Here is a 23900-nt window from a genome sequence, read left to right on the forward strand (position 1 = left end):
GAATAATTTTTAACACTAGTCCCATTTCCTACTTTAACATGTCAAATCTCAGTTTTCTCATCTGTATAATGGAGATCAAATGAGATTAACGATAACTTTGATGAAAACATAAAGATAAAATCACTATTCTTGGGTAGGACTCCCAGTTTTAACTCAAGCTCTTCTATTGGGCTGGCGTGGCATTAATTTGCCGGAAATGAGGGGGCACCTTTGCAGGGAATAGGAGGAAGCCGAGACCACCGTTGGGAAGAATAGGGAAGACTGCCTCCAGCCTAAGCCCTTGAATTTGTCTGACTCAGAAGGCAAGAAGCTCAGGGTATCCAGGGAGACAAATGTTGCCCACTTTGGTGCCCATGTAGGGGCAACGTGGGAGAAAAGAGGCATTCTGTGCTCTGCCCCGGGGAAAGAACGCTGTTTCTTTGGCTCCTGGACAATTTGCAGTCTGGAGGTTGTAGGACACCCCAGTGGACACGGGCGTCACTGGGCAGGGGGCGCTTGTCCCGGAAGACAACCTGCGTGGGTTTCCTGAAATGATGAGTGACCCTTTTAGATGTGGAGACTACCAATGTATGGATCCTTGTTTTTTGCGCCCCCTTCTGTCCAGCGTGGGCCAGCGCTGACGGTCAGACTCACTCAGCTGAGTTCCCGGGTTGGAAGGGGCTTTGGGGACCACTTGGAGGGGAGGAAATCTAAGCTATCATTGGCCCAGAGCGACCACCACCAAACATGTATTAAACTCCGCGTGCAGGTGCTTTCTTTAAAGCCCTACCGCTACACTAGCCCCAACTTCCCAACTTCAAGCCAAGCGCCTGGCTCTGGGGCGGGGCAGAGCCCCCAACCCCACTCCTTCCGGCTGCGACGCCCGCGCCTGCGCACTGGGGCGGCCGCCGGCTGGAGGAATGTACCAACCACCGGGCAGGGGGTGCGCTCGGACCCCACCCCACCCCCCCAGATGTCGCTCCCGGAAGTTGCCTCTTGAAAGCTCGGGGGTTCGGAGCGCTCGCACTCCCTGGCTTCTTGCCAGCAGCTGGCACGTTCTTGGATCTTCGGCCTGCGGAGCGTGTGGGCGCGGGGCAGCTGGCCAGCGGGGACCCAAGCTGCTCCTTACCCGCCGCAGAGGCGCCGGTGGCTGCCTGGCTTCGCGGCTTGGCCACGCGGTCTCCGCGGGCGGCCGGTCCAACCCGCGGACCCTGGCCAGAGGTAAGCCGGGGAGCAGGCACTGCGGTCCGCTCCCCACAGTTCTAGCAGCCCTAGCGGCCCCCTCCTAGGCTGCTGGCCTTCTCTCCCCAGTGCTCCTTCTCCTAGAACACACCGAGTGAGTCCGGAATCCTTCGGAATAGCCAGCCCTTATCCATCATGCCGTCTGCCAAGAGCTGCGGTGAAATACTGTGACAGACATCAAGCTCACTTTAGCCCGCAGCAGTCCGTGAGGAGGGCGCTGTCAGTGTTCCCGTGGTCTGGACGAGGAGACCGGGGCGTGTGGCAGCGCGGTCGCGGCCGATGGGCAGCACAGCCAGGCTGTGCAGCCGCGGAGATCGGCCCTGGGGTCAGTTCTTACTCCCTTGTTAACCCTGACCTCCCAGAAAAGCACAGCGCGTTCTGCTGTTGTGTCGTTCTAAACAGATCTTGTTTTAGATCACTTTTGTGCAGTGTGAAATCTAATGATCCATGATTATTATTTAAAGCTTCTCTCTTAGGTTCAGGTTCTTATAAGTAGCCAAATGTGCACATGGGACAAACCCCACAAATACATGGTGGCTCGTCCTTTCCACATGTGCCTCGCTTCTGTCCTTTTCCTTGACACCGTTCAGTCTCCTCACAGGTGAGGTCCAGGCATGAGACACCGAGGGCTTGAGGGCCCAGCAAGTGTTCAAAATCTTTTGGGGGTGGGTGGAGTAGACACTGCCTCCCCCAGTGCAGGTGGCCTGGGGCAGAGTGAGGACTGAGGAAGGCCTGGCACAATTATGGAAGGCCCAGGTGGGGTGAGGCACGAGAGAGGGGGGAGTGGCCCCTTTCCTTCTGGGCCTGAGGAGGAACAAGGATAGGTAAGAGTGATGGGAAGGAGGCCTTGGATTTATTGAGCCTCACCCCAGCTACTCAGTCACCTGGCCACCAGGCTGGTGGCTGCACTGATGTGCTGTGAGAGGATCTTAGATGTGCCATGGAAATTTTTAAAGATCATTAATAAATTATTTCCAAAAGACGTTCAAAGCACAGTGAGTATATTTGTTTTTTACTTTTTTTTTTTTTGCTAAACATCATTTAAGTGTGCCAGGGAAGTTTAACTATAGATTCAAGTGTGCCATGAGATAAAAAAACAAAAGGTTGAAAAACACTTCTCTAGTGTGACAAGCCCATTTCCAACTTGTCTTCTGTCCTGAACCTTAAGTGGCCACTGGGCACAGTGCTTAGAGGCTTGGTCATGGTTCCCAGTAGATATTCGATGAATTTTCTCTCTTAATTTTTTTTGTTTGTTTTTTGAGACGGAGTCTTACTCTGTCACTCAGGGTGGAGTGCTGTGATGTCATAGCTCACGGCAACCTCAAACTTTTTTTTTTTTTTTTTTGCAGTTTTTGGCCAGGCCAGGTTTGAACCCACCACCTCCAGTATATGGGGCAGCTGCCCTACTCCTTTGAGCCACAGGTACCACCCGGCAACCTCAAACTTTTGGGCTCATGTGATTCTCTTGCCTCGATCTCCCGAGTAGCTGGGACTATGGGTGTGCACCATGACACTCAGCTAGTTTATCTATTTTTTTTTTTTTTTTTTTTAGATACAAAGTCTCACTTTGTTGCCCTTGGTAGAGTGCAGTGGCCTCATAGCTCACAGCAACCTCCAGCTCTTGGGCTTAGGCGATTTCTCTTGCCTCAGCCTCCCGAGTAGCTGGGACTACAGGCACCCACCACAACGCCCGGCTATTTATTGTTTTGTTGCAGTTTGGCCCGGGCCAGGTTCAAACCTGCCACTCTCGGTATATGGCCTGGTGCCCTACTCACTGAGCCACAGGCACTGCCCAAGTTTATCTATTTTTAGTAGAGATGGGGTCATGCTTTTGCTCAGAATAGTCTCAGACTCCCTTGTTCTCCCCAACCTTACTTCTCTTTGGGTCTTCATTGTCCACCCTTTCTGCCTGAGTCATCTTTGAGATCTCACCCTTTACCCTTCTGTACTGTCAGTGTTACCTGGGCAGCCACCCTGCCCCCTCTTCTCCCTTTGGTGTTTTCCCTCAGTTTCTGTGGAAACTTGCCTAAAGATTTGTTCCAGAAGAACCTCAAACTACCTATGTGAGTAAATAGGCTCAGTAGGAGTCACTCTAGCCCTTCTTCCTCCATATCCCGACTCCAGTATAATTATCTACCAGCCCTCCACACTGTCCCCTCCACCTCTCTAGCCCTCTTTGCCTATTATTTCCCAGTGCTTGCCTGCCTCCTGTGTGGCCTCACTGTGTACCTTACAGACTGCAGCCGGAGTGTTCTGCTGCACGGCAGCCTTGCCTCAGCTTGGCCACCCTTCAAGTCTCTTGCTGTGGTTATGATCCTCTTGTGTGTATTGGTCACCTGCTGTGATATGAGTCACAAGTAACTTCTTATTGAGTACTGGAGTTTATGGATGATTTTAAAATTTGCATTGTAGATTCATTTGGATTTGGAGCTGGCTGTCAACAATGTCAGCTTTACTGTCATCTTGATGTGCTCCAGTAGAAGAAAACATGGTGGCATTACTTTGTACCATTGACTGTGGGAGACCCTGATCTACCCAACAGGTCTGTCAAGAGTTAAAGATACTAAAGCAATAACCTAAGGTAAATACTCCTTATAAGACAAAAATCTAAGCTCTCAAAATAATGAATTGTTCCCACAGGCTCCCTTCCTGCCTCATAGCACCGTACCCCACTTTCCCTTACTTTAGTGTGACAGGCCCATTTCCACATAGTTGCCTCATCCTGAGCCTTGAACATTAACAGGGCAGTTACTTGAATCTTCAGGGCAGAGTGCTGCTTCATATTAGATAGTTAATGAATGTTTTGTTAAATGAATGGATTGAGAATATCTGCTAATATTCCAATTAACAGGCTAATTGGGAAACAGAACAGGACTGGTGCCTTGGGGTAAACTGGAAGGTCTACAGATACAGATTTGAGGCTGTGTAGGCCATAGTCCTGAAAGGTCTTGCCCTTTTCTATACCATTGTTGGGTTTTATGCCCTGTTTTGTGTCCTCATCATGGTGATAGAGCTACGAACTGCTTGTAGAGGCCTGATGTTAACACTCTAGGTTGCAGTTTTGTTAATCATGAAACAAGAACTGAGGAAAATCTCTTCCAGTTCTGACATATCAGGTTGTCATTTGCTTTAATTTAGCCCTTACATAAGTGTCACTACACATGGGCCTTCATTTGTTGGATTAGGGGTGGCTGACTAAACTCTTGACACTGTTGCCTCAGGAGCTCCTCCCTGGCCAGAGTCTCACTTGAGGCAACCCAGCCACATCTGCTGATCCTTTCATATCACTCAGTGTCAATATGGATAGGTTTTCTTTCTTTCTTTTTTTTTTTTTGCAGTTTTTGGCTGGGGTCGGGTTTGAACCCACCACCTCCGGTATATGGGGCTGGCGCCCTACTCCTTTGAGTCACAGGTGCCGACTCTTTTTTCTTTTCTTTCTTTTTTTTTTTCTTTTTTGCAGTTTTTGGCCAGGGCCAAGTTTGAGCCCACCACCTCAGGCATAAGGGGCTAGTGCCCTACCCCTTTGAGCCACAGGCGCCACCCCCACCCCCACCACCCCCGCTTTTTTTTTCTTTTTGAGACAGAGTCTCAAGTTCACAGCAATCTCCAACTCTTGGGCTTAAGCAATCCTCTTGCCTAGGTTTCCAATCTTTTTTTTTTTCCTTGATAGTTTCAGTACCAGAAAGTCTTTATTGATTGATTGATTAATCATATTTCCCAGGCAAAGGAGAAGGGAATGGAAAAGAATCAGCATGTATGTTATAAAATGATTAACTGTCTGGGCAAGGTGACTCACGCTTGTAATTTTAGCACTCTGGGAAGCTGAGGCAAGTGGATTGCTTGAGCTCAGGATTTCGAGACCAGCCTGAGCAAGAGCAAGACCCCGTCTCCTAAAAACAGAAAAACTTGCCAGGTATAGTGGTGGGCGCCTATAGTCCCAGCTATTCGGGAAGCTGAGGCAAGAGGATGACGTGAGCCCGAGAGTTTGAGTTGATGTAAACTACTATGTCATGTCACTCAAGCCTGGGGCAACAGTGTGGGACTCTGTTTCCAAAAAAAAAAAGAAAGAAAGAAAATGATTAGCAAATGAGAAAGGAAGTGTCTGGTGCAGCAAAATCAGGCATCCAACTATCACCAGGCTGTCTACTGCAGTTCAGGAATGAGCGGCAGGGATCAGGGAAAGAGCAGACGGGCTTTCCTACCCTCCCTCCCTGCCCATAAATTCAAGATTTCACACAAAGCCTTGGTTTCTAGAAGTAAACAAACTGTACTTTTGTCTGTCTCCTTATTAATCTTGTGTCCTCTTTGACCTAAGTTTTTCACACCTGCATAAAAGTTCCTGCGTGACTTGGATATACATTCATGTTCCTTCACTTGGTGTCCTGATCTCACTTTATAGATAGAAGGCCCCCAGTTGCTTCTTTCTACTTTAGGATTACAGATTAAGTAGTTTGATCCATCCAAATACCGTTCTGTTGAAATGTTTGCCGTGAATCACATTGAGGAATTGGTCTTGACTCAAGATGTTGAGGACAAGGTGTGTTCTTGAGTTCTTCAACATATTTGCATAAATTGTTCAAGACTTATGGAGATAGCCCAGGCATTACATATGTGTCTGTGTGGGTGTGAAGAGAATTAAGAGGTAGGGGTAGGAGTCAGATTTTAGGACAAAAGATCTGGTCTAAAATAGGAAATTGGAGGTGAACATAAAGGATGGTTCCAGATTACCACTTCAGGAAGAGAGCCCCCCGCCCCCCAAAAACTAATATTTCAGATCCTTTTGCCTGGGACAGAATCTTAAGTCAAAGATACTTTGGCCGTTTTTCTCTCAATACAAAAAGTTTGTACACAAACTACAAAAGAACATGGAGGAAGACTAACACATTATGTTTACACAAACCGGGCCACCCAGAAGTCACCAACTCAGAGATCCAGTGAAGTAACCACTGGAGTGGGGACAGCATCTGGGGGAGACAAGAATCCAGGCACAGATGCACACTACCTACCACATACCACCCGAAGGTACTGTTGTGTTTGCCCCATTTTAGCATAGGGAAGGAAGTTTGCGGGGATCTCATGGCATGCAAACCTCTTTCTCCTTTAGCCACTGTGACATTAGTAATCACTGCTGCAGCAGAGCACGACACTGGCTCTGGGCACCATGAAGAGGCCTGCACTGTGGGTTTCCCTGGAAACCAAGATTTTACAAGGTTAAGAATTTTAGTTTCTAGCTGGGCGTTGTGGCGGGCGCCTGTAGTCCCAGCTACTTGGGAGGCTGAGGCAAGAGAATCGCTTAAGCCCAGGAGTTGGAGGTTGCTGTGAGCTGTGATGCCATGGCACTTTACCGAGGGCCATAAAGTGAGACTCTGTCTCTACAAAAAAAAAAAAGAATTTTAGGGTGGCACCTGTGGCTCAGTGAGTAGGGCGCCGGCCCCATATGCCGAGGGTGGTGGGTTCAAACCTGGCCCCAGCCAAACTGCAACAACAAAAAAAATAGCCGGGCGTTGTGGCGGGCGCCTGTAGTCCCAGCTGCTCGGGAGGCTGAGGCAAGAGAATCCCGTAAGCCCAAGAGTTAGAGGTTGCTGTGAGCCGTGTGATGCCACGGCACCCTACCTGAGGGCGGTACAGTGAGACTCTGTCTGTACAAAAAAAAAAAAAAAAAGAATTTTAGTTTCTTGTTTCCTATACCCACCGTGGACTGTATAGGATGGTACAGGGGCAGTTGTCTTAAAACTTACCCTTACCAACTCACATTTTTTAGGAACACACACTCACATACCCTGTTGTACATGGTAGACTTAGCCTAATCCAGTGAAAGGTAGATCTGGTATGAAAAGTATGTCCCAAAAAAAAAGAAAAGTATGTCCCATGCCCAGGATTAGGCAACCCTCACCTAACATTAGCTTCCTCTCTGCACCTTACACTTGGCTTAGCCTCTCCTAAACTCTTGGCATCACCTCTTATTTAGACTAATTTCCAACTATCAGGGGTCAACCCAGTTAAATTTAGTTCCTCCTGAAACATTTTCAAGTGGAAGGGGTTTCAAGAGGACACTGGCAGAAAAGCCAGCTCTCACTGGCAAAAATGAGGCAGTTAGTAGACTGTTGCTTTTCAGATAGTTACTCTCCATGGTGATAAAAACAACAGAAAGTGTTCTTGCTGTGCAGACCTAGGCTGTTGCCTGCCAGCTCATCCTGCGATTGTACATTTATCCGATAACAGTACAGGAATGAGAGCTAGACATTAAAGTAGACGGCAATACAAAACCAGAATGTTTATATTAAGGGGAAAAAGCTTAAATGCACAAGATAGGTCATTTGCAGACTGCTGTTGACATCATGGAGAAATGGGATCCAATGCATCCAAGGGAACAAATAAATAAAACCACACTGTCCCAGAATGGTGTGGAGTGAGCTTAGAAGTGGCAGGTCTGTAGCTATTTCCCAGCCAGCCTTTTGCCTGCTATCATTACCTGTTGCTTGGGACAGTTCCCGCACACTATCCCAAGAGTGAGCATAAGGATACAAGATGTGAAAAGAGTCCTGCCTTACTCCTGAGAGATTCCTTCCCACAGTAGGTAGTAGCTATTGGTTGGTTCCTTAATCTGGTCTCAAGCTTAATCATTCCAGTCCAGCATGGGAAATATTACATATCCTTCTTAAAAAGCAAAACAGTTTTCCTGTCCAGGCCCTTTCAGGAGCTGGAGATCTGGGAGTAGAGTTGCAGACAAAGCGTGCATGTTCCAGGACAATTCTCCCAACGTACTCCCTGGCACTAGGGCAGAGTATGATTGAAGTTCCTTTGCCTTGCCCCTTTCCTCACCAAGAGGGAAGGAAGGGTGATGCTGTGAACCCTGGGCTGAGATACATGGCAGTGCCAGCTGACCCATGCCCATTTTCTCCACTCTGTGATGGACACCTGCTCCTTGAAACTTTTTAATAGTGAAAGAACCGTCCCTACCACCATGGCTCAAGTTTACCCCTCCAGGAGCAAGGCTGGTTTGTGGGTCTCCTTCTCCTGAAAGTTGGCTGGCTTTCCCTGTCAGCTCGGGGCCTGCTAGGCCTGTCAGTGGGTGACATTCGGGCAGAAGGGCACCTCTTGGGCTAGCAGCTTGCATTCCTTGGCACGGTGGTGTAGATTTTCACAGTTGTAGCACCTGTATCCTTTTGATCCATATTCCATAGTTCCACATGTTCTTTTTTTTTGAAGACAGAGTCTTATTCTCTGTTGTCCCGGGTAGTGTGTCGTGGCATCATTGTAGCTTACAGCAACCTCAAACTCCTGGGTTCAAGCGATCCTCTTGCCTCAGCCTCCCAAGTAGCTGAGACTACAGAGATGTGCCACCAGGCCCAGCTCCTTTTTTCTATTTTTAGTAGGGATGGGATCTCACTCTTGCTTAAGCTAGCCTTGAACTCCTGAACTCAAGCAATCCACCCACCTTAGCCTCCCAGAATGCTGGGATTACAGGTGTGAGCCACTGGGCCTGGCCTATTTTTTTTTTTCTTTTGGACAGTGTCTAACTCTGTCACTCTGGCTAGAGTACAGTGGTGTCATCATAGCTCACTGCAACTTCAAACTCCTGGGCTCAAGTGATCCTTCAACCTTAGCCTTCTGAGTAGCTGGGACTACAGGAGTGCACAACCACATCTGGCTTTTTCTATTTTTGGTAGAGAAGGGGTCTCACTTCTTCTCAGACTGGTCTTGAACTCCTGACCTCAAGTCATCCTGTCTCAGCCTCTCAAAGAGCTAGGATTGCAGATGTGAGCCACTGTACCCGGCTCACACCTCTGCATGTTCCTCCCCTCTGACCTCCTCTCACTTGCAGTACAGAACATCTCACCTGTCCCATGACATGGTAGATTGTAGTCCCTTGGTGGAGTTCCAGTGCCCCATCCTCCAGTGGGCTCCAGAAACCCTCCATGCACAGCATAGTCTGACATCCACTTGGGGGTGGGCAGAGCATACATAGCCCAGCACTGGTGTCAGGGACAGGAATCTGAATCTGTATACTCCTTCATCCCTTTACAGATGTTGGCCCTGTACAGCAGTTGTGGCTTTCTGTCACCAGGGCATGGCCTCTGATGCCTTGGCACAGCCACCCGCAAACTGCTGTTGGTCACAAAACCTGTAGTCATTGGCTGTTCCTGTGGTTTTGGGCCCTGGTCTGGCAGCTGCTCTGTCTGCTCTTCTTTCAAAGAAGTCCAGAGACAGAAGGGATAGGTTTTCCATCTTTTTTTTGGAGACAGAGTCTCACTTTGTTGCCCTCCATAGACTTCCATGGTGCCACAGCTCACAGCAATCTCAAACTCTTGGGCTCAAGCGATTCTCTTGCCTCGCCTCCTGAGTTGCTGGGACTACAGGCACCTGCCACAATGCCTGGCTATTTTTAGAGACAGGGTCTCGCTCTGGCTTAGGCTGGTCTCGAACCTGAGAGCTCAGACAATCTGCCCACCTTGGCCTTCCAGAGTAGATTTTCCATCTTAATCTTCCTATTGAGTATACATCTTGTTCTTGTCTGAAGAAGAGATGAAGCCTAGTTGCTTTCAGATATTTGCGATAGGATTATTAAGTCATCTTTCTCTGAATCTTCTCTTCCCTAGGAAACACATCCTAGTTCTTGGCCCTGCGGTTTGCCAATCAAGGCCAGCAGTTTGCTGAAGCTGTTGGTTTCAAGCAGGAGCCTAAAGAATTATCTTTCTGTGATCTGTTGGCCATTTCAGAACTTTGGAAATGTAACGGTCAGTTCATTAGAAAGAACTAGTATGAGGCATTGGTGGTAGATGTAAACTAGTATTTATTTGTAGTCTTAATACTAGGGTTCCAAAATATCCATAAAATATTATTATATTTATCTCAAGAGGATATTTAAGTTATTCGTTACAGTTATAATGCTGTTAAATCTTTTTTTTTTTTTTTTTTTTTTGTAGAGACAGAGTTTCACTTTATGGCCCTCGGTAAAGTGCCGTGGCCTCACACAGCTCACAGCAACCTCCAACTCCTGGGGCTTAAGTGATCCTCTTGCCTCAGCCTCCCGAGTAGTTGGGACTACAGGCGCCCACCACAACGCCCAGCTATTTTTTGGTTGCAGTTTGGCCGGGGCCGGGTTTGAACCCGCCACCCTCGGTATATGGGGCTGGCCCCTTACCGACTGAGCCACAGGCGCCGCCCGGCCAATGCTGTTAAATCTTAATTACAACCCCCCAAAATTACTGTGGTTTTTTTACCCAAAATAAAAAGATAATTGTCAAAAAAAAAAAAGAAAGAAAGAAACACATCCTAGTTCACAGGGCTTTTTCTTCCCTATCATTTTCTTTCTTCTGTACCTATTTTTCTTCTCATTTCTTCATGTCTCTTTTCTCTTTAGACTACTGAACTTGACCTAATCTCCAGGAGAATGAATTAGGAACTGAGGAACTGAGGACTGTGCCTAGTTTGGGCTTGAGTACCTGGGTCGATGGGACTGGGTAGTGTCCCACTATCAGGTTAAGTTGATAGCAGGTGCAGGGACATAAGAAAGAGTGAGCTAGAGAGTGACCTGGCAGTGTCAGGACATAGGTGGCAATAACATCATGAGAGAAGGAAAATCACCTTGGAGATTGAGGGGATCAGACGAGTGCAGAGGGCCTAGAAGGCAGGCCAAGAAGCATCACTTGAGGGCGGGCAGGGGCAGAGAGGGGCTGTAAGAGACTGAACAGGAACAGAGATGAGAGGAAACCAAGAAAGTGATGTCTGAGCTATTTTAATTAGTGATGGGGTGGTCACTGGAGGGCTTCACAAGAGCCATAGAAATGTGGGCTTTGAAGGTAGTGGGGGGAGAAAAAGCATAAGCAACCCTTCCAGGAGTTTCTCTGTGACAGAAAGAGCGAGAGGGTCTTGGGGCCTGAGGGTATCAGCCTTAAGGAGCTTCTTCCCAAGGTCTCTGTAGGAGGCTGACAGAGGCAATACTGTGCCCTCCCAGGTGTCAGGTACAGCCCAGGTGCTTGGGACACAGATCGAGAACTCCACTCCCTTCTGGCCAGCGCCTCCAGCAGCCAGCGCTGACCTCTTTTGCGGAAACTTTTGTGACTTCTGGCAAGGTCAGGCTCCTCCCTGGGGTCTCACAAGTACCATGCGGTCCTTTATGCCCTCAATGGGGTCTTTTAGCCCTCACCATGGCTCTGATTCTCTATGTTGCGAGTGTGAATCTTTCATTCACGTCTGTCTCCCGCCAGCCTGAAGCCACGTAAACAGAGGCTTGCCTACTTTATATGGTGTCCACAACACATAGAAAAGTTGTCAGGTGCCTTTTAGGTTCCCCAAAATCTTGAAAGCAAAAAGAAAAATCTAAAGTTTGAAAAAGATAGTGGACACAGAAACCACTCATATGCAGAGCACAGTGGAGGTCATACCTTGCCAAGGAAGTCAGGTTCTGGAGAGTTTTGTCTTAGGGCTGATTTCGTATTACCTTGTTATACCTTACATTGTCTTTCCACTTTCTCCTTTCATACCTGCCTCCTCCCCCCTTCCTCCTCAGTGTTCCCAGAGTTAAGTATCTGAGAACCATTTTTTTTTTTTTTGAGACAGAGCTTCAAGCTGTCACCCTGGGTAGAGTGCTGTGGCATCACAGCTCACAGCAACCTCCCAACTCCTGGGCTTAAGCGACTTGGCCTCAATCTTACCCTTGAAGGGGGCAGGGGGGTCAATAACGTAGCCAGCCAAACTCCTCACAGTAGAAGAGCTCATTGAGCTGATGGTCTGTGGAGAACTGCAGGGCCAGGTCCTCAGCCAGTTGAATGGCTGTACCCACCCTCTGACACTCTGCTCCTCAAAGTGCCTATGAATCTGCTCCAGGAAGATATGCAGATAGCGCAGCTGGGGCAATACCTGGTCCAAATAAGACTGCACTTGGCTTGCCTCCTGGATCACCATTTGGAAGGGCTGCAGGAGTGTGACCAGACTGTCTGCCAGGCTCCAGAACGTGGCTGATAAAGCAGCACCAGCCTTCCCTAGTATGAGGAAAAGTATGAGGTACTTTTCCTCATACTCCTGAAGGGGCTGCTGCTGCTGCTCCACCAGCCACTCCAGCAGGAGATAGGGTGAGACCCAGTGGTGTGAGAGATCCTCAAAGGGCTGGTGGGCCCCACTGGTGCTGGAGCTGTGCAAAGTGCATCTGGGCCTCCACAGAGCCTTGGAAATGACTGAAGACGGCCTTGGCCATATCCAAGATGATCTGTATGCTATGATGGTGACATAGAAAGTTCCTCACTAGAGATTCAAGGCAGTGGGCAAAACAGGGGATGTGGATATAGCCTTCGCCCTTGGCTGCTCACTCCAGGCTGGGGCAGCCACTTGACACCAGGAAAACAGTCTACAGGGAGCTGCGGCCCAGCCACAGGCCAGCCTGCTCCAGCACCTCTAGGTGCCTGTCCTCTGCAGCGTTCTCCAAGGGCAGGCCTCCAATCCAGAGCACTGCTCGTTTCCTCGGGTTATCTGATGGCACTGCCTTGCTGCATCACACACACACCCCACCCCCTCGGTGGGCAGTGATAGCTATGTAGTTCACAAGAGAACCCTGGGCCACTGTGGAGACAGTAAGGTGCATGCAACCTCCCTCAGCCCACTGCATCTCCTGGAGCACCTGCTCACCCACAGCCTCATGCAGCGTAGGCAGGGCTTTTTCAGAGAAAAAGGCTGGAGAGGGCAGACGGTAGGTAGCAGGGGTCAACCTGGGCCATAAACCTCCTGAAGGGCTGGCACGAAACAAAGGAGAGCGGCAATGCCAGGCTGCAGAGCAACTCTCCGTGGTTCCAGGCCTGTGTGCAGGGCTGACTGGGGGCACAGATGGTGCCCTGGTTGTCCCAGATTGCTGTTGGGGAAGCAAGCAGGGGAGGTGGGGCCAGGAACAGTGGCTCAAGCCTGTCCAGGGGTAATTCCCCACCACTGCCTTCTGAGGGCCTGGCGTCTGGACGGTGTCTTAAAGCTGGGAGCCCCTCATGGGCAAGGCTGTTGGGATTGGTGGCTGAGCCCTTCCGTGTTCTCCACTCGCTTCACTCCCACCCTTGGCAGGCTGGAGTTGCCCTTCTTGCGCACTCCAGCCCTTGCTTACTTGCCAAGTGACGGACAAGACCCAAGGTTCAGGACCATCCCTTAACTTTGCCCTGTTTGACAACAGCATTACACAGAGTACAGACAACACAGCAGATATTCTTGCGGCCAGCTTCAAAGAACTGCCTCAAATCTGTTGTGGCCTTCGGACCTGTGGTAATGCAGAGGGCCCAGGGAATGCAGGAAGGTATCTAAGCCCTCAATTTCTGTTTTTATAGCTCTGACCTACTTTTTCAAGCAGAGGGCCTTCTGGAGGCTCGGCTGGGGCCCTGTCTTCTCCCTCAAGCCTGGAAGCGAAGGCTTCTTCTTCCACTTATTGATGTGGTGCACCCCTGTGGCCAGGCAGGGCATGAGGATGTCAGCTGACCTTGCCTCCTCATTCTCACTGGACTGGTCACCACCAGCCTGTCAGGACTGGCCCTCTGTGGGGACTGGGGGAGGGCCTGGACCAGAGCTGCAGTAGAAGAGGCCCAGCTGGAGCTGACAGGGACAGCTGATAGGGACCTTGGCTTCCTTCCCGCCTGCTCCCCTTCCTTTCTCCATTCCCGTGACTTCTGCCCCGATACCTTCTTCTCAGGCTGCACAGGGGGATCCTGCCCAAGCACAGGTTTGAGGCTACCGACTCCAGGGTGCCCCTTCGGCTTGTTCTGCTCAGGACTAGCCCAGCACTTAGCACAGGAGGTGAGTGGGTAAAGACCAGGCCTCCCCCAGGGAGCGGCTTTTTCTCTTCTCACTGCAGGTAGGACACCAAGGACAACTTCTATCTGCTTTTCTAGGAACACTTGATCCAGATCAGGTGAACAGACTGACATGCCCCTGGTAGGGAGTGGGTAGCTATTCCTTTGTAGGGCCAGGTCCCTTTCAGACTCTTTTTGGGAGCCAGAGGGTCTGATTTTCCTCTTGCAGACACTGCCAGCCTTCTCTGTGTCTACAAACTCAAGTGTGACCTCAGTCTTTGGCAGACTCTCACTGGCAGCCCAGCCAAGTACATGAGGGGGGCTGGTAGCTATGGTGTTGTGCTCAGGCCTAGGACAAGTCAGGGTGGCAGCTGTGCTCTTGGGCCTGGTCACAGGGGAGTTGGCACACACACAGGGCTCCTGCCCCACTTATCCTGAGGGAATCTGTTTGGGGGGAACTTTTTGATTTTTTTCATTTCCAACACGTTTATGAACTTGTGGAAATGAGATGGACCCAGGCTGCAAAGCAAGATAAGAATAATGGTTCTGGCTTGGCGCCTGTAGCTCAAGTGGCTAAGGCGCCAGCCACATACACCAGAGCTGGCGGGTTCAAGCTGACATTGACCACTGGAAGCAAGTCCTAATGTAGAAGGTGAAGGAGATTATGGTATCTGAATGTTCTTTGCCTGCCCCCTGCTCCCTGCAAAGCCCCAGGGATCTGTGTGTGGAACTCCCTAGAATAGCCAAGAGCCCTGGGGCAGAGGGGAACAGCCAGGAGGAGCCTTTGCAGGGCAGCAACTGCTCTGGGACCTTCCTTTTAGTCCCAGAGGGAAAAAAGCTTGCTGGAGCAGCTGGAAAGTTTGGGGCTACTGGCCTCTGAGAAGAGCGAGGCCTCACTCACTGAGAGCCACCTGGCCAGCGTCATCATCCAGAAATACCTGGGCAGTGCCTGTGGCTCAGCCGGTAGGGCACTGGCCCCATATACTGAGGGTGGTGGGTTCAAACCTGGCCCTGGCCAAACTGCAACAAAAAAATAGCCAGGCGTTGTGGTGGGTGCCTGTATCCCAACTACTCAGGAGGCTAAGGCAAGAGAATCACCTAAGCCCAGGAGTTGGAGGTTGCTGTGAGCTGTGATGTCACAGCACTCTACCAAGGGCAACAAAATGAGACTCTGTCTCAAAGAAAAAAAAAAAGAAAGAAAAGAAATACCAGTGGGAGAATGAGACCATTGCAGTCCAGGAGGACCCCTGGCTTACTGGGAGAAGAAGCGAGAAGCCTGGCCAACTCTGGGCAGACTGGCCACCATCTGTGTTACCTCCCCACGACTGCCTTTTCTGAAAGTATTTTGACAGCCCCACCATCATAGAACAGAACTCCTTCCTCAAAGTGGAGGTCATTGAGCGTCTTTTCTTCTTGAAGACCAACCTGGAGAACTTCCCCAACTACACGCCCCCTCCCCTTAACTTCTCCCTTAGTGACCTGGCTGAGAAGGAGCCAACCTTTTAGCCTGTCCAGTGTGCAGAGTGGCATACACTGGGGTGCCAGTGGCTCTGGAGTCTCTGGAGCTCTGAAGGGCACCTACCTGTAAAATTGCAGATTAAATAGGGAGCAGAGTGTTGCCTTCTGGGATGTCAGGCAGGGATGGCCAGAATTCCAAACATATTTGTTTTTTGGGTTTTTTTGTTTGTTTTTTTAAGACAGAGTCTCTTGTCACTCTAGGTAGAGTACCATGGCTTTGTAGCTCAAGAGATCCACCCGCCTCAGCCTTCTAGAGTGCTAGGATTATAAGTGTGAGCCACCGCACCTGGCCTCCCAAACCTGTTAAGAATGAGGACAGTTATCAATTCTTAACCGATTGCCATGTTTTTCTGAAAGATGTCATTTTCTGTCTCCCCGTTGCTTCATTTATATCTACAAAATCTGAATAGAAAAGGCTTATTCTGCTCTTAAGTGGCCATGAGTTGTACTGTAATGGCTTAACATGATGTAGTTCCCTGTTAAAATAATAGTGGGTATTCAGGACCTTGCATACACTGAAGGTATACATGTCCTAGGCCGGGCGCAATGGCTCACACCTGTAATCCTAACATTCTGAGAGGCTGAGGCAGATGGATCACCTAAGCTCAGGAGTTCGAGACCAGCCTGAACAAAAGCGAAACCCTGTCTCTAAAAATAGCTGGGTGTTGTGGTGGGCTCCTGTAATCCAGCTATTCTGAGGCTGAGGCAAGAGGATAGCTTGAGCCCAATAGTTTGAGGTTGCTGTGAGCTGTGGTGCCATGACACTTTACCAAGGGCAAGAAAGTGAGACTCTTAAAAAAAAAACAAAAAACAGGGTGGCGCCTGTGGCTCAAGGAGTAGGGCGCCAGTCCCATATGCTGGAGGTGGCGGGTTCAAACCCAGCCCCGGCCAAAAACCACAAAAAAAGAAAAAAAAAAACAACAAAACATCCCCTTAGAATGCTTGCTTTCTCAAAAGTGGCCAGGGTCAAGAGGCATGTGCCAGCAGGTGTGATGTGTTCTCAGCCACCGAGAACCTAGGTAATCTGTTGGAGCATTCGCTGAGGCTGCTTTCACAGTAGGAAGAAAGAAACCCCAAAGTAGCCAGAGAGGGAAGTGCTCACATATACCCACACACACCAGTCTTAGGGCTTCTAGAATGGCAAGAGAACCCCTGACTGATGGAACTGACCAGCTAGTCTGGAGAGCTAAGACACTCAGTTCTCAAAATGTCACTCTTACCAGTAGTTTCCAGACTACTGGAAACCTTAGGGGTTTCTTTCTTCCTGCAGTGAAGGCAACCTCAGAGAGGTAAGTCATTTTCCCAGGCTCCCTGTGACTGGTATACATCCCTCCTGGCTGCACCCCTGCCACTCTCCTATCCCCTGCTGCTTTTATTTTTTTTTATTTTTTATTTTTTTTGGCCGGGGCTGGGTTTGAACCCACTACCTCCGGCATATGGGACCAGCGCCCTAACCCTTTGAGCCACAGGTGCCGCCCCTCCCCTGCTGCTTTTAAAGGGTAAATCCCTTATTTGGAAGAGAGAAAGGACCCATTCAGGTCCCATTCAACAGATTGCCCAGTGTGCCTTTAGGCCAGAGTATAGGACCTGAGGACTCAGGATCTAGGAAGGGTTGGATGGAGAAGGAAAGGGAGAGGATGGGAGTGTTGAGGCAATCCTGTCACCCCCACAAGACTTGTGCCCAGGTGGCCAGTGGGTGCCTGGTCACTGGGAAAGGCGGCCTTGAAGTTGAAGGTGGGAAGAGTAGGGGAGAGCTCAAGTCCAGGGGGCTGTCCCTTCACAGGACTGGTAGCCCCACAGAAGCCTGTTCCCTCACCTCTCCTAGACTAATTTCTTATGACATTTGGGTGTCACTGAAAGTGAAGGAAGCAGAAGTTAACCACATTCTTTCACTCAAAGACAGCCTTTGTCAATATTTTGACATATTTCCTCTTGACATTGAGATCACACTCTATGTACTGTTTAGTATCCAGTATTTTCATTTTCACAGTATAATAGCATCTTTTTTTTTTTTTGTAGAGACAGAGATTCACTTTATCACCCTCAGTAGAGTGCCGTGGCGTCACACAGCTCACAGCAACCTCCAACTCCTGGGTTTAGGTGATTCTCTTGCCTCAGCCTCCCGAGTAGCTGGGACTACAGGCACCCGCCACAATGCCGGCTATTTTTTTGTTGTTGCAGTTTGGCTGGGGCTGGGCTCAGGCCCAAACCCACCACTTTCAGTATATGGGGCCAGTGCCCTACCCACTAAGCCACAGGCACCGCCCATAGCATCTTTTAAATAAAGCTTTGTAAACATCATTTTTAATGGCTGGAATAGCATGGTTGGAATTAAAGTCTTGCCTTCAAATTGCTTACATTGCCTTTCTTCCCTGTAGCAGCTAAGAGTGGGCAGGGGCATGTTCACAGGCTCCCCAGTGATAGATGAGGCTTGTCTGGGAGAGGCTGTGACTGGGCCTCATTAATGTCTCCTGCTCTGAATCAAGGACATTTGGATAATGAGGACAAGTCTTGCCCTGGCTGGGCAAGTCACTTCCAGGCTGGAGGATGTGATGCTTCACCAGGTTGCCTTAGGACCAACATCCTGATCTATGCTGCTGTCCCTTGGGTTATTCTCAGAAGAGGCTTCCTCGAATGGGCTCTGCTGTGTTTTTGGAGAGGGTGGGTGGGCCTGGAATAGGGAGTATAGACAAAAAGCCTATATGTTAAGACTTTTATACAGATTATTACTGTGAGAGTAAGTTAAAAGTCTTTGGGAGATGGAATGGAAAAACCTGGCTAGCGCTCCATTATTGTAATAGGCCTGGTACAGGAGAAAGGGCCCACTGACCTTTGGCCTGTGCAAGGTGGCAGGGCTTGCAAACAAGCTCTGTATTTCTCGGGAAATTCCAAAAATGGATGACTGTCTCCAGATGGTCTGTTGAAGGTTGAACATCATTGCTGTTTGGTCCCCCAGACTTATGCTTTTTGTCTGTTTTAGTTAGCATGAGAAAAACTTTAGAGAAGTTCAGGAATGTTGCTATCTGCTAGCCGTAGACACCCTGACGCCAGGTGGTTAGAACCTGGGTCCTTGGGTTTTAGCTGTTGGATTATTGATTTATGGTGGCGCCTGTGGCTCAGTGATTAGGGCGCCGGCCCCATATACCGAGGGTGGCGGGTTCAAACCCAGCCCCGGCTGAACTGTAACCAAAAAATAGCCGGGCATTGTGGCGGGCGCCTGTAGTCCCAGCTGCTCAGGAGGCTGAGGCAGGAGAATCGCGGAAGCCCAAGAGTTAGAGGTTGGTGTGAGTCCTGTGACATCATGGCACTCTACTGAGAGTGGTAAAGTGAGACTCTGTCTCTACAAAAAAAAAAAAAAAAGATTATTGATTTATGATTTGTACGTGCAGCACTGCCTATATAGGTTGAGATAAAATAAAGATTTTTGGCACAAGTCAGAGAGAGCGGTGTCCTCCTTTTCTATCAGACAATTTCAATCGCAGGACTTAACCTCTGCTAATGTTGCTGGCATTCACTTAACACAACAAGGGAGGCTGCCCCAGTTGGAGGAAGATGAAAGGTGAGAAGAAAAGTATGAATAAGTTTGATGGTCCTAAGCTAGGGAGTTTTGGGCTCTAAACTCTTGTTCTCAACTAGGGGCAATTTTGTTCCCCAGGTGACATGTTTGGTTGTTGCAAGTGGACGAAGAGGAGTAGTTCTACTGGTGTCTACTGGTTAGAGGCCAGGGATGCTGCTAAATGTTCTACAGGTGCATAAGATGGCCCCCACAACTGAGACCCTGCCTAAGTGACAATAATGCCAGGGTTCGGAAGTCTGAATGGGCTAGGGAGGGGAAGGGCCCCCAGTTTAATTACCTAAGGCTGCTCTGGGTTGAAGCATTTTCCTCCCAGAGTGAGCCCTGCCCTGCCTCAGCTGGTTCCAGGGCATCTTTCTCATGTTGGTGACGCTCTGCAAAGTTTCAAGTCCTCTTTTCAGATTCACTTCATTTCCACAGTTAGGACAAGAACAGCTCCCCTTTTCCAGAGCAGAGCGTTGAAGCAGTAGAAGTGTGGAAAGCTGTTCATCATGTCTGCTGGCAGCCTGCTGTTTGTTGGGTCTACACAGGCAGTGGGCACTTAGGTGGTCTCAGGCTATCTGCTTGCCATGTGCAAACATGAAGGACAATCCAGGACTGGGAGCAGGGGGGTCATTGATCCCTGGGAGAATCAAGGTTTTGTACAACCCACTACCAAAACCCATACAGCCTGCATCATAGTGAGGGCAGAACAGGGCCATGCTGGTGTAGGACTGTGTGCTAGAGGGTGGCCCTTTGGGGCAGAAAGCCTGATTTCTGTCTTGGGCAGGTCTTTCTGCTTCAGTTTCCTATTCTGTAAACTGTGATGCTTCCATTTAACATGCATCTGTCTGCTCCCCTGGGTCCTCCCCTCCCTGAGCTGTCATTACCTCTGTCTGAAAAGCCACTGAGCCCATTCCTTAAAGTATTTCCTCCTTAACCTCTGCCCAGGACTGGCAGGGTGTCTTGGGCCTCATTTTGGAGGCCAGTGAAGCATCTTACTGGGATTGGTCCTGAAAGCCTCACGTGTTCTCCCTGCAGCTGCTGAACCACGTCCTTGAAGACCCAGTCATTCAGCCTTGTAAGTGGTGTGTGCAAGGGAGTTCCTAACCATGTTCACTCCTAAGCTAGTGTGTGGGGAGGGCCGCACACTCCTGGACTGAGGCATATAGGTACTGTGTCCCAAAAGCAGGTGACCCCTGTGCCCCACATGCTGGCAACAGTCTAGAGCTGCAGCTACAGCTGGAGCCTGGTGCTGCACTACCATTCACACTTAATGCCACGGAGCTGGGTGTCTTCTTGTCCCTCCCTCCCGCCCCTGAGGAGGGAGGCCCTGGCATGCAATTACCTAGCCAGACCCCCTGCTGTTCCAGGCTCTTTTTACTCCTCCCCACTCCCCTCTTTGGGGTCTGTATCTTTTGCTCATGTTTTTATAGCAGATGTCTACTGCCTGGTCCTCCAAAGGCAGTTGTTTCACTGCTGAATTACAAACCCCAGCAGATCTTGTTCACATTGAGGGGGTCTACGCTTGTCAGTAGATGTTTTTAGCCCCTCTTGGAAAGAGATGAGATGTAAATAAAAAGGGGGGCTAGGTAAGGAAATGGGGATTGTGAGGACAAGAACCCCTGCTACTTGGATGAGGGGTAGGGAGCAGCCTCCCTAGCTCCCTGGTGGGTATACTGTGTCCTTGCTGAGCGTAGGGAAGTAATAAATGGATCAGGTTCTGGGCATGTTTTCTTGGAAAGTGGGGAATACAAAGTGGTACTGATTATGTAAGCTCAGACTTGAGAATCCACAGATCTGTAGTTGTCTGGTTCTTGGCGACCAGACATCACCCCTCAGGCCTGGGTTAGATTCCGAAGGGGTGGGAAGCTGTACTTGGAGCAGAGGTCTGTTCTTGTTTTCCTCTCCGCTTAAACTTTGATCCTTCTATGGGCAGTATTGCCACTGTCCCTCCCCCAAGCTGCCTCTCTCTTGCTAGTCTGCAGTCTTGCACTAGTGCTTTGAGCTCACTGTCCCACTCATGACTGAACAGGTATCTCTCCCACCTTCTGGAGCCCGCTTAGGTGCCACCCTGCCCCTCCCTCCAAGACAGCTTCCTTGATGATGTGGCCTCCCTCAGCTTGCCCGTCTGGGAAATCATGTCATATTTACAGCTGGCACACGATCAATGCTGTTCTGTTTATATCTAACGAGTTGATGCCAGAGCAAAAGAGCTAGGGGAGCAATGGCTGGGAATCCAGGCCACTTAGCCAGCCTTCCCTGGCCTGTCCCTCCCCTGACCTCAGTTTTCTCATTTAGGACTAAAGGTCTTACAGCTCCAACCAGAGGGCAAAAGTTGGCCCACATAACCTGGAAACCCAGGTTTGAATTCATTGCTAATGTTAGAAATAGCTGAGATTCTTTTTTTGAGTGAATGAAAGTACATGCCAGGAAGGCTATGTTAACAAGTGTTATGAAAATGGGTCAAATGGTCTATAAAACCAGTGTATGGTGCCCCATGATCACATTAATGTACACAGCTATGGTTTAATAATAAAAAGGAAAGTACAGCCTGCCCTCATTGGTGTTTGCATATGCATGGGCTGTCCCAGGAGAGAAACAAAAGAAATTGGTTATGGTTGGCTTGGTGCCTTCAGCTCAGCAGCTAGGGCAACAGCCACATGCACCGGAGCTAGTGAATTTGAACCCAGCCTGGGCCTGCCAAACAACAACAGCTACACCCCCAAAATAGCCGGGCATTGTGGCAAGAGCCTATAATCCCAGCTACTTGGGAGGCTGAGGCAAGAGAATCGCTTAAGCCCAAGAGTTGAGGTTGCTGTGAGCTGTGACACCACAGCACTGTACTGAGGGTGACATAGTGAGACTGCATCTCCAAAAAAAAAGAAAGAAAGAAATTGGTTATGGTGCTTACTTACTGTCTATTCAGAAATAAAGCAACTTGGGAGGCTGAGGGGAGGATCACCTGAGCCCAGGAGTTCAAAACCAACCTGGACCACAGAGCAAGACCACAACTCAAAAAAAAGTAATAAATGTTTTAAAAAAGAAACACCTCAAAATTAATATGGCTAGATCATGGGTAGTTACTGAAAAATAATGACATTTTACCCTTGGTCCAGATTTGACAAATGAAAAGAACTGGTTAACATTGTGTTGGAGTCCCATCCAGCATGGCTCTAACCAGCTGGAACTAGCCTGGGCTGCTCCCCTTCTTGGGTTGGGGCCTGCACTCTGTCCCAAAGTCACTCACGTGGGCTTTGTGGCCTGTGTCTCAGACCCTGGTCTTCAGGTCTTGCCTGGCCAGATTGTTGGCTCTAGTAATAAAGGCAGGATCAGACTTTATGTCATCACCTGCTGCATAGGAAGGATAGGAAGTAGTTGGGAGAGGCCCTGCCTGCTTGACTGTTTAATTATCTCTCCTTTAGGGACCTGTTGACCTCAAGCAGGGAACTGGAAATAGGCCTCTTGGCACTAGCCCAGGAAAATTAAAGGTGCTTCTTTTGGGGAAAAACACTTGACTGAACCCCAGTGGCACCCACATCCCTGTGACAGCATTGCCAGGACCCAGGTCATCTGCTCTGACATCGTTTCATGGAGCCTCTGGGAGAGAAGCCGGGAGAAGCTGGTGGGCTACACATCACACCCCAACTGCTGAAGTCTCGCACGGGTGAGTTCACCCTGGAGTCCATCCTGCTGCTGAAGCTGCGTGGTTTGGGGCTGACAGACCTGGGCTGCCTGGGGGAGTGCCTGGGCCTTGAGTGGCTGGACCTCTCAGGCAATGTGCTCACCCAGCTGGGCCCGTTGGCCTCCTTGCGCCAGCTGGCAGTGCTCAATGTCTCTAACAATCGGCTGACAGGGCTGGAGCCACTGGCCGCCTGTGAGAACCTGCAGAGTCTCAATGCTGCAGGCAACCTGTTGGCCACTCCTGGCCAGCTGCAGTGTCTTGCTGGGCTGCGGTGCCTTGAGCACCTGCGGCTCCAGGACCCTTTGGCCCGGCTCAGCAACCCTCTCTGTGCCAGCCCTACCTACCGGTCTGTGGTCCGGGAGCTGCTGCCTGGCCTGAAGGTCATCGATGGTGAGCGTGTGACTGGGCGTGGCAGTGAGCTCTACCAGCTGTGCCGAGACCTGGACAGCTCCTTGCACCCCAGCCCTGGCCCCATAGCCATCGAGGCCCAGCCCTGGGTGGAGCCAGAGTACTGGGAGTCTTGGCCCACCCGGAGCAGCTCCATCCTGGAGGAGGCCTGCCGGCAGTTCCAGAACACCCTGCAAGAGTGTCAGGACCTGGACCACCAAGCCAGTGACAGCCTTGCTCAGGCCCAACAGGCCCTCAGCCCTGCGGGCACTACCTCTTCTTTTGTCTTTTAAATGTGCCCCATGGCCTAACACAGCCTGACAGGTGGCTTTGTGGCCTGTGTCTCCCCTCCTTGCCTTTGAACTTGTCTTCAGGGTTCCCCCCCACCAGTCACTGACGCTGCAAACTGGGCTGTTCATTCATCTGTCTTGAGAGCAGCCCCAAACCCTCTAAGAACACATCCAGTGGCCCTGTGTGGTATAAGGGCCCACAGCCTGGCAAGTGTTGAGTACACAGCTGCTGCTGCTCCAGCCTAAGACTTAGTGGAGGAGTTACTTCCACTTGCGAGGCTACAGGTGAGAAGTGGGATGGGCCAGCTTTCAGCCCAGCTGAACTGGGAAAGGATGGGCAGGGCTGAGTAGCCTAGGACATTCCTAGAAGCTAGAGCTCATCCTACCTTCCAAATTTCCCTGACCAGATGACCCATTCTGTGCTGTCCTGGAGCCTTCTTTGCCCCTGCTCACCCAGGCCTTTCTATTAAACACCTCTGCTTCCA

General features: G+C 49.9%; 1 protein-coding gene and 1 pseudogene across 12 annotated transcripts; both read left to right on the forward strand.

Annotated features, from left to right (window-relative positions):
* The first annotated feature begins 669 nt into the window (after positions 1-669).
* LRRC61 (leucine rich repeat containing 61) lies at positions 670-23900 on the forward strand. Of its 12 annotated transcripts, none has more exons than XM_053609205.1 (4): positions 670-1546; positions 3634-3802; positions 20005-20134; positions 22479-23900. In XM_053609205.1, exon 4 carries the CDS (start codon positions 22645-22647, stop codon positions 23416-23418), a length of 774 nt encoding a protein of 257 aa, XP_053465180.1. In that variant the 5' UTR covers positions 670-1546; positions 3634-3802; positions 20005-20134; positions 22479-22644; the 3' UTR covers positions 23419-23900. The 12 variants fall into 12 exon arrangements, with proteins under 12 accessions (XP_053465180.1, XP_053465179.1, XP_053465181.1 ...); XM_053609204.1 differs by having other exon boundaries at positions 20095-20134; XM_053609206.1 differs by lacking the exon at positions 20005-20134 and adding an exon at positions 21983-22078.
* LOC128560612 (uncharacterized) lies at positions 9839-9984 on the forward strand (annotated as a pseudogene).

The sequence above is a fragment of the Nycticebus coucang genome, chromosome 11 (genome assembly GCF_027406575.1).
Source record: "Nycticebus coucang isolate mNycCou1 chromosome 11, mNycCou1.pri, whole genome shotgun sequence".
In the NCBI taxonomy this organism is placed as follows: domain Eukaryota; kingdom Metazoa; phylum Chordata; class Mammalia; order Primates; family Lorisidae; genus Nycticebus; species Nycticebus coucang.

Coding starts and splice junctions, on each gene's coding strand:
- LRRC61 (XM_053609205.1), top strand. CDS start 22,645: ATGGAGCCTCTGGGAGAGAAGCCGGGAGAAGCTGGTGGGCTACACATC.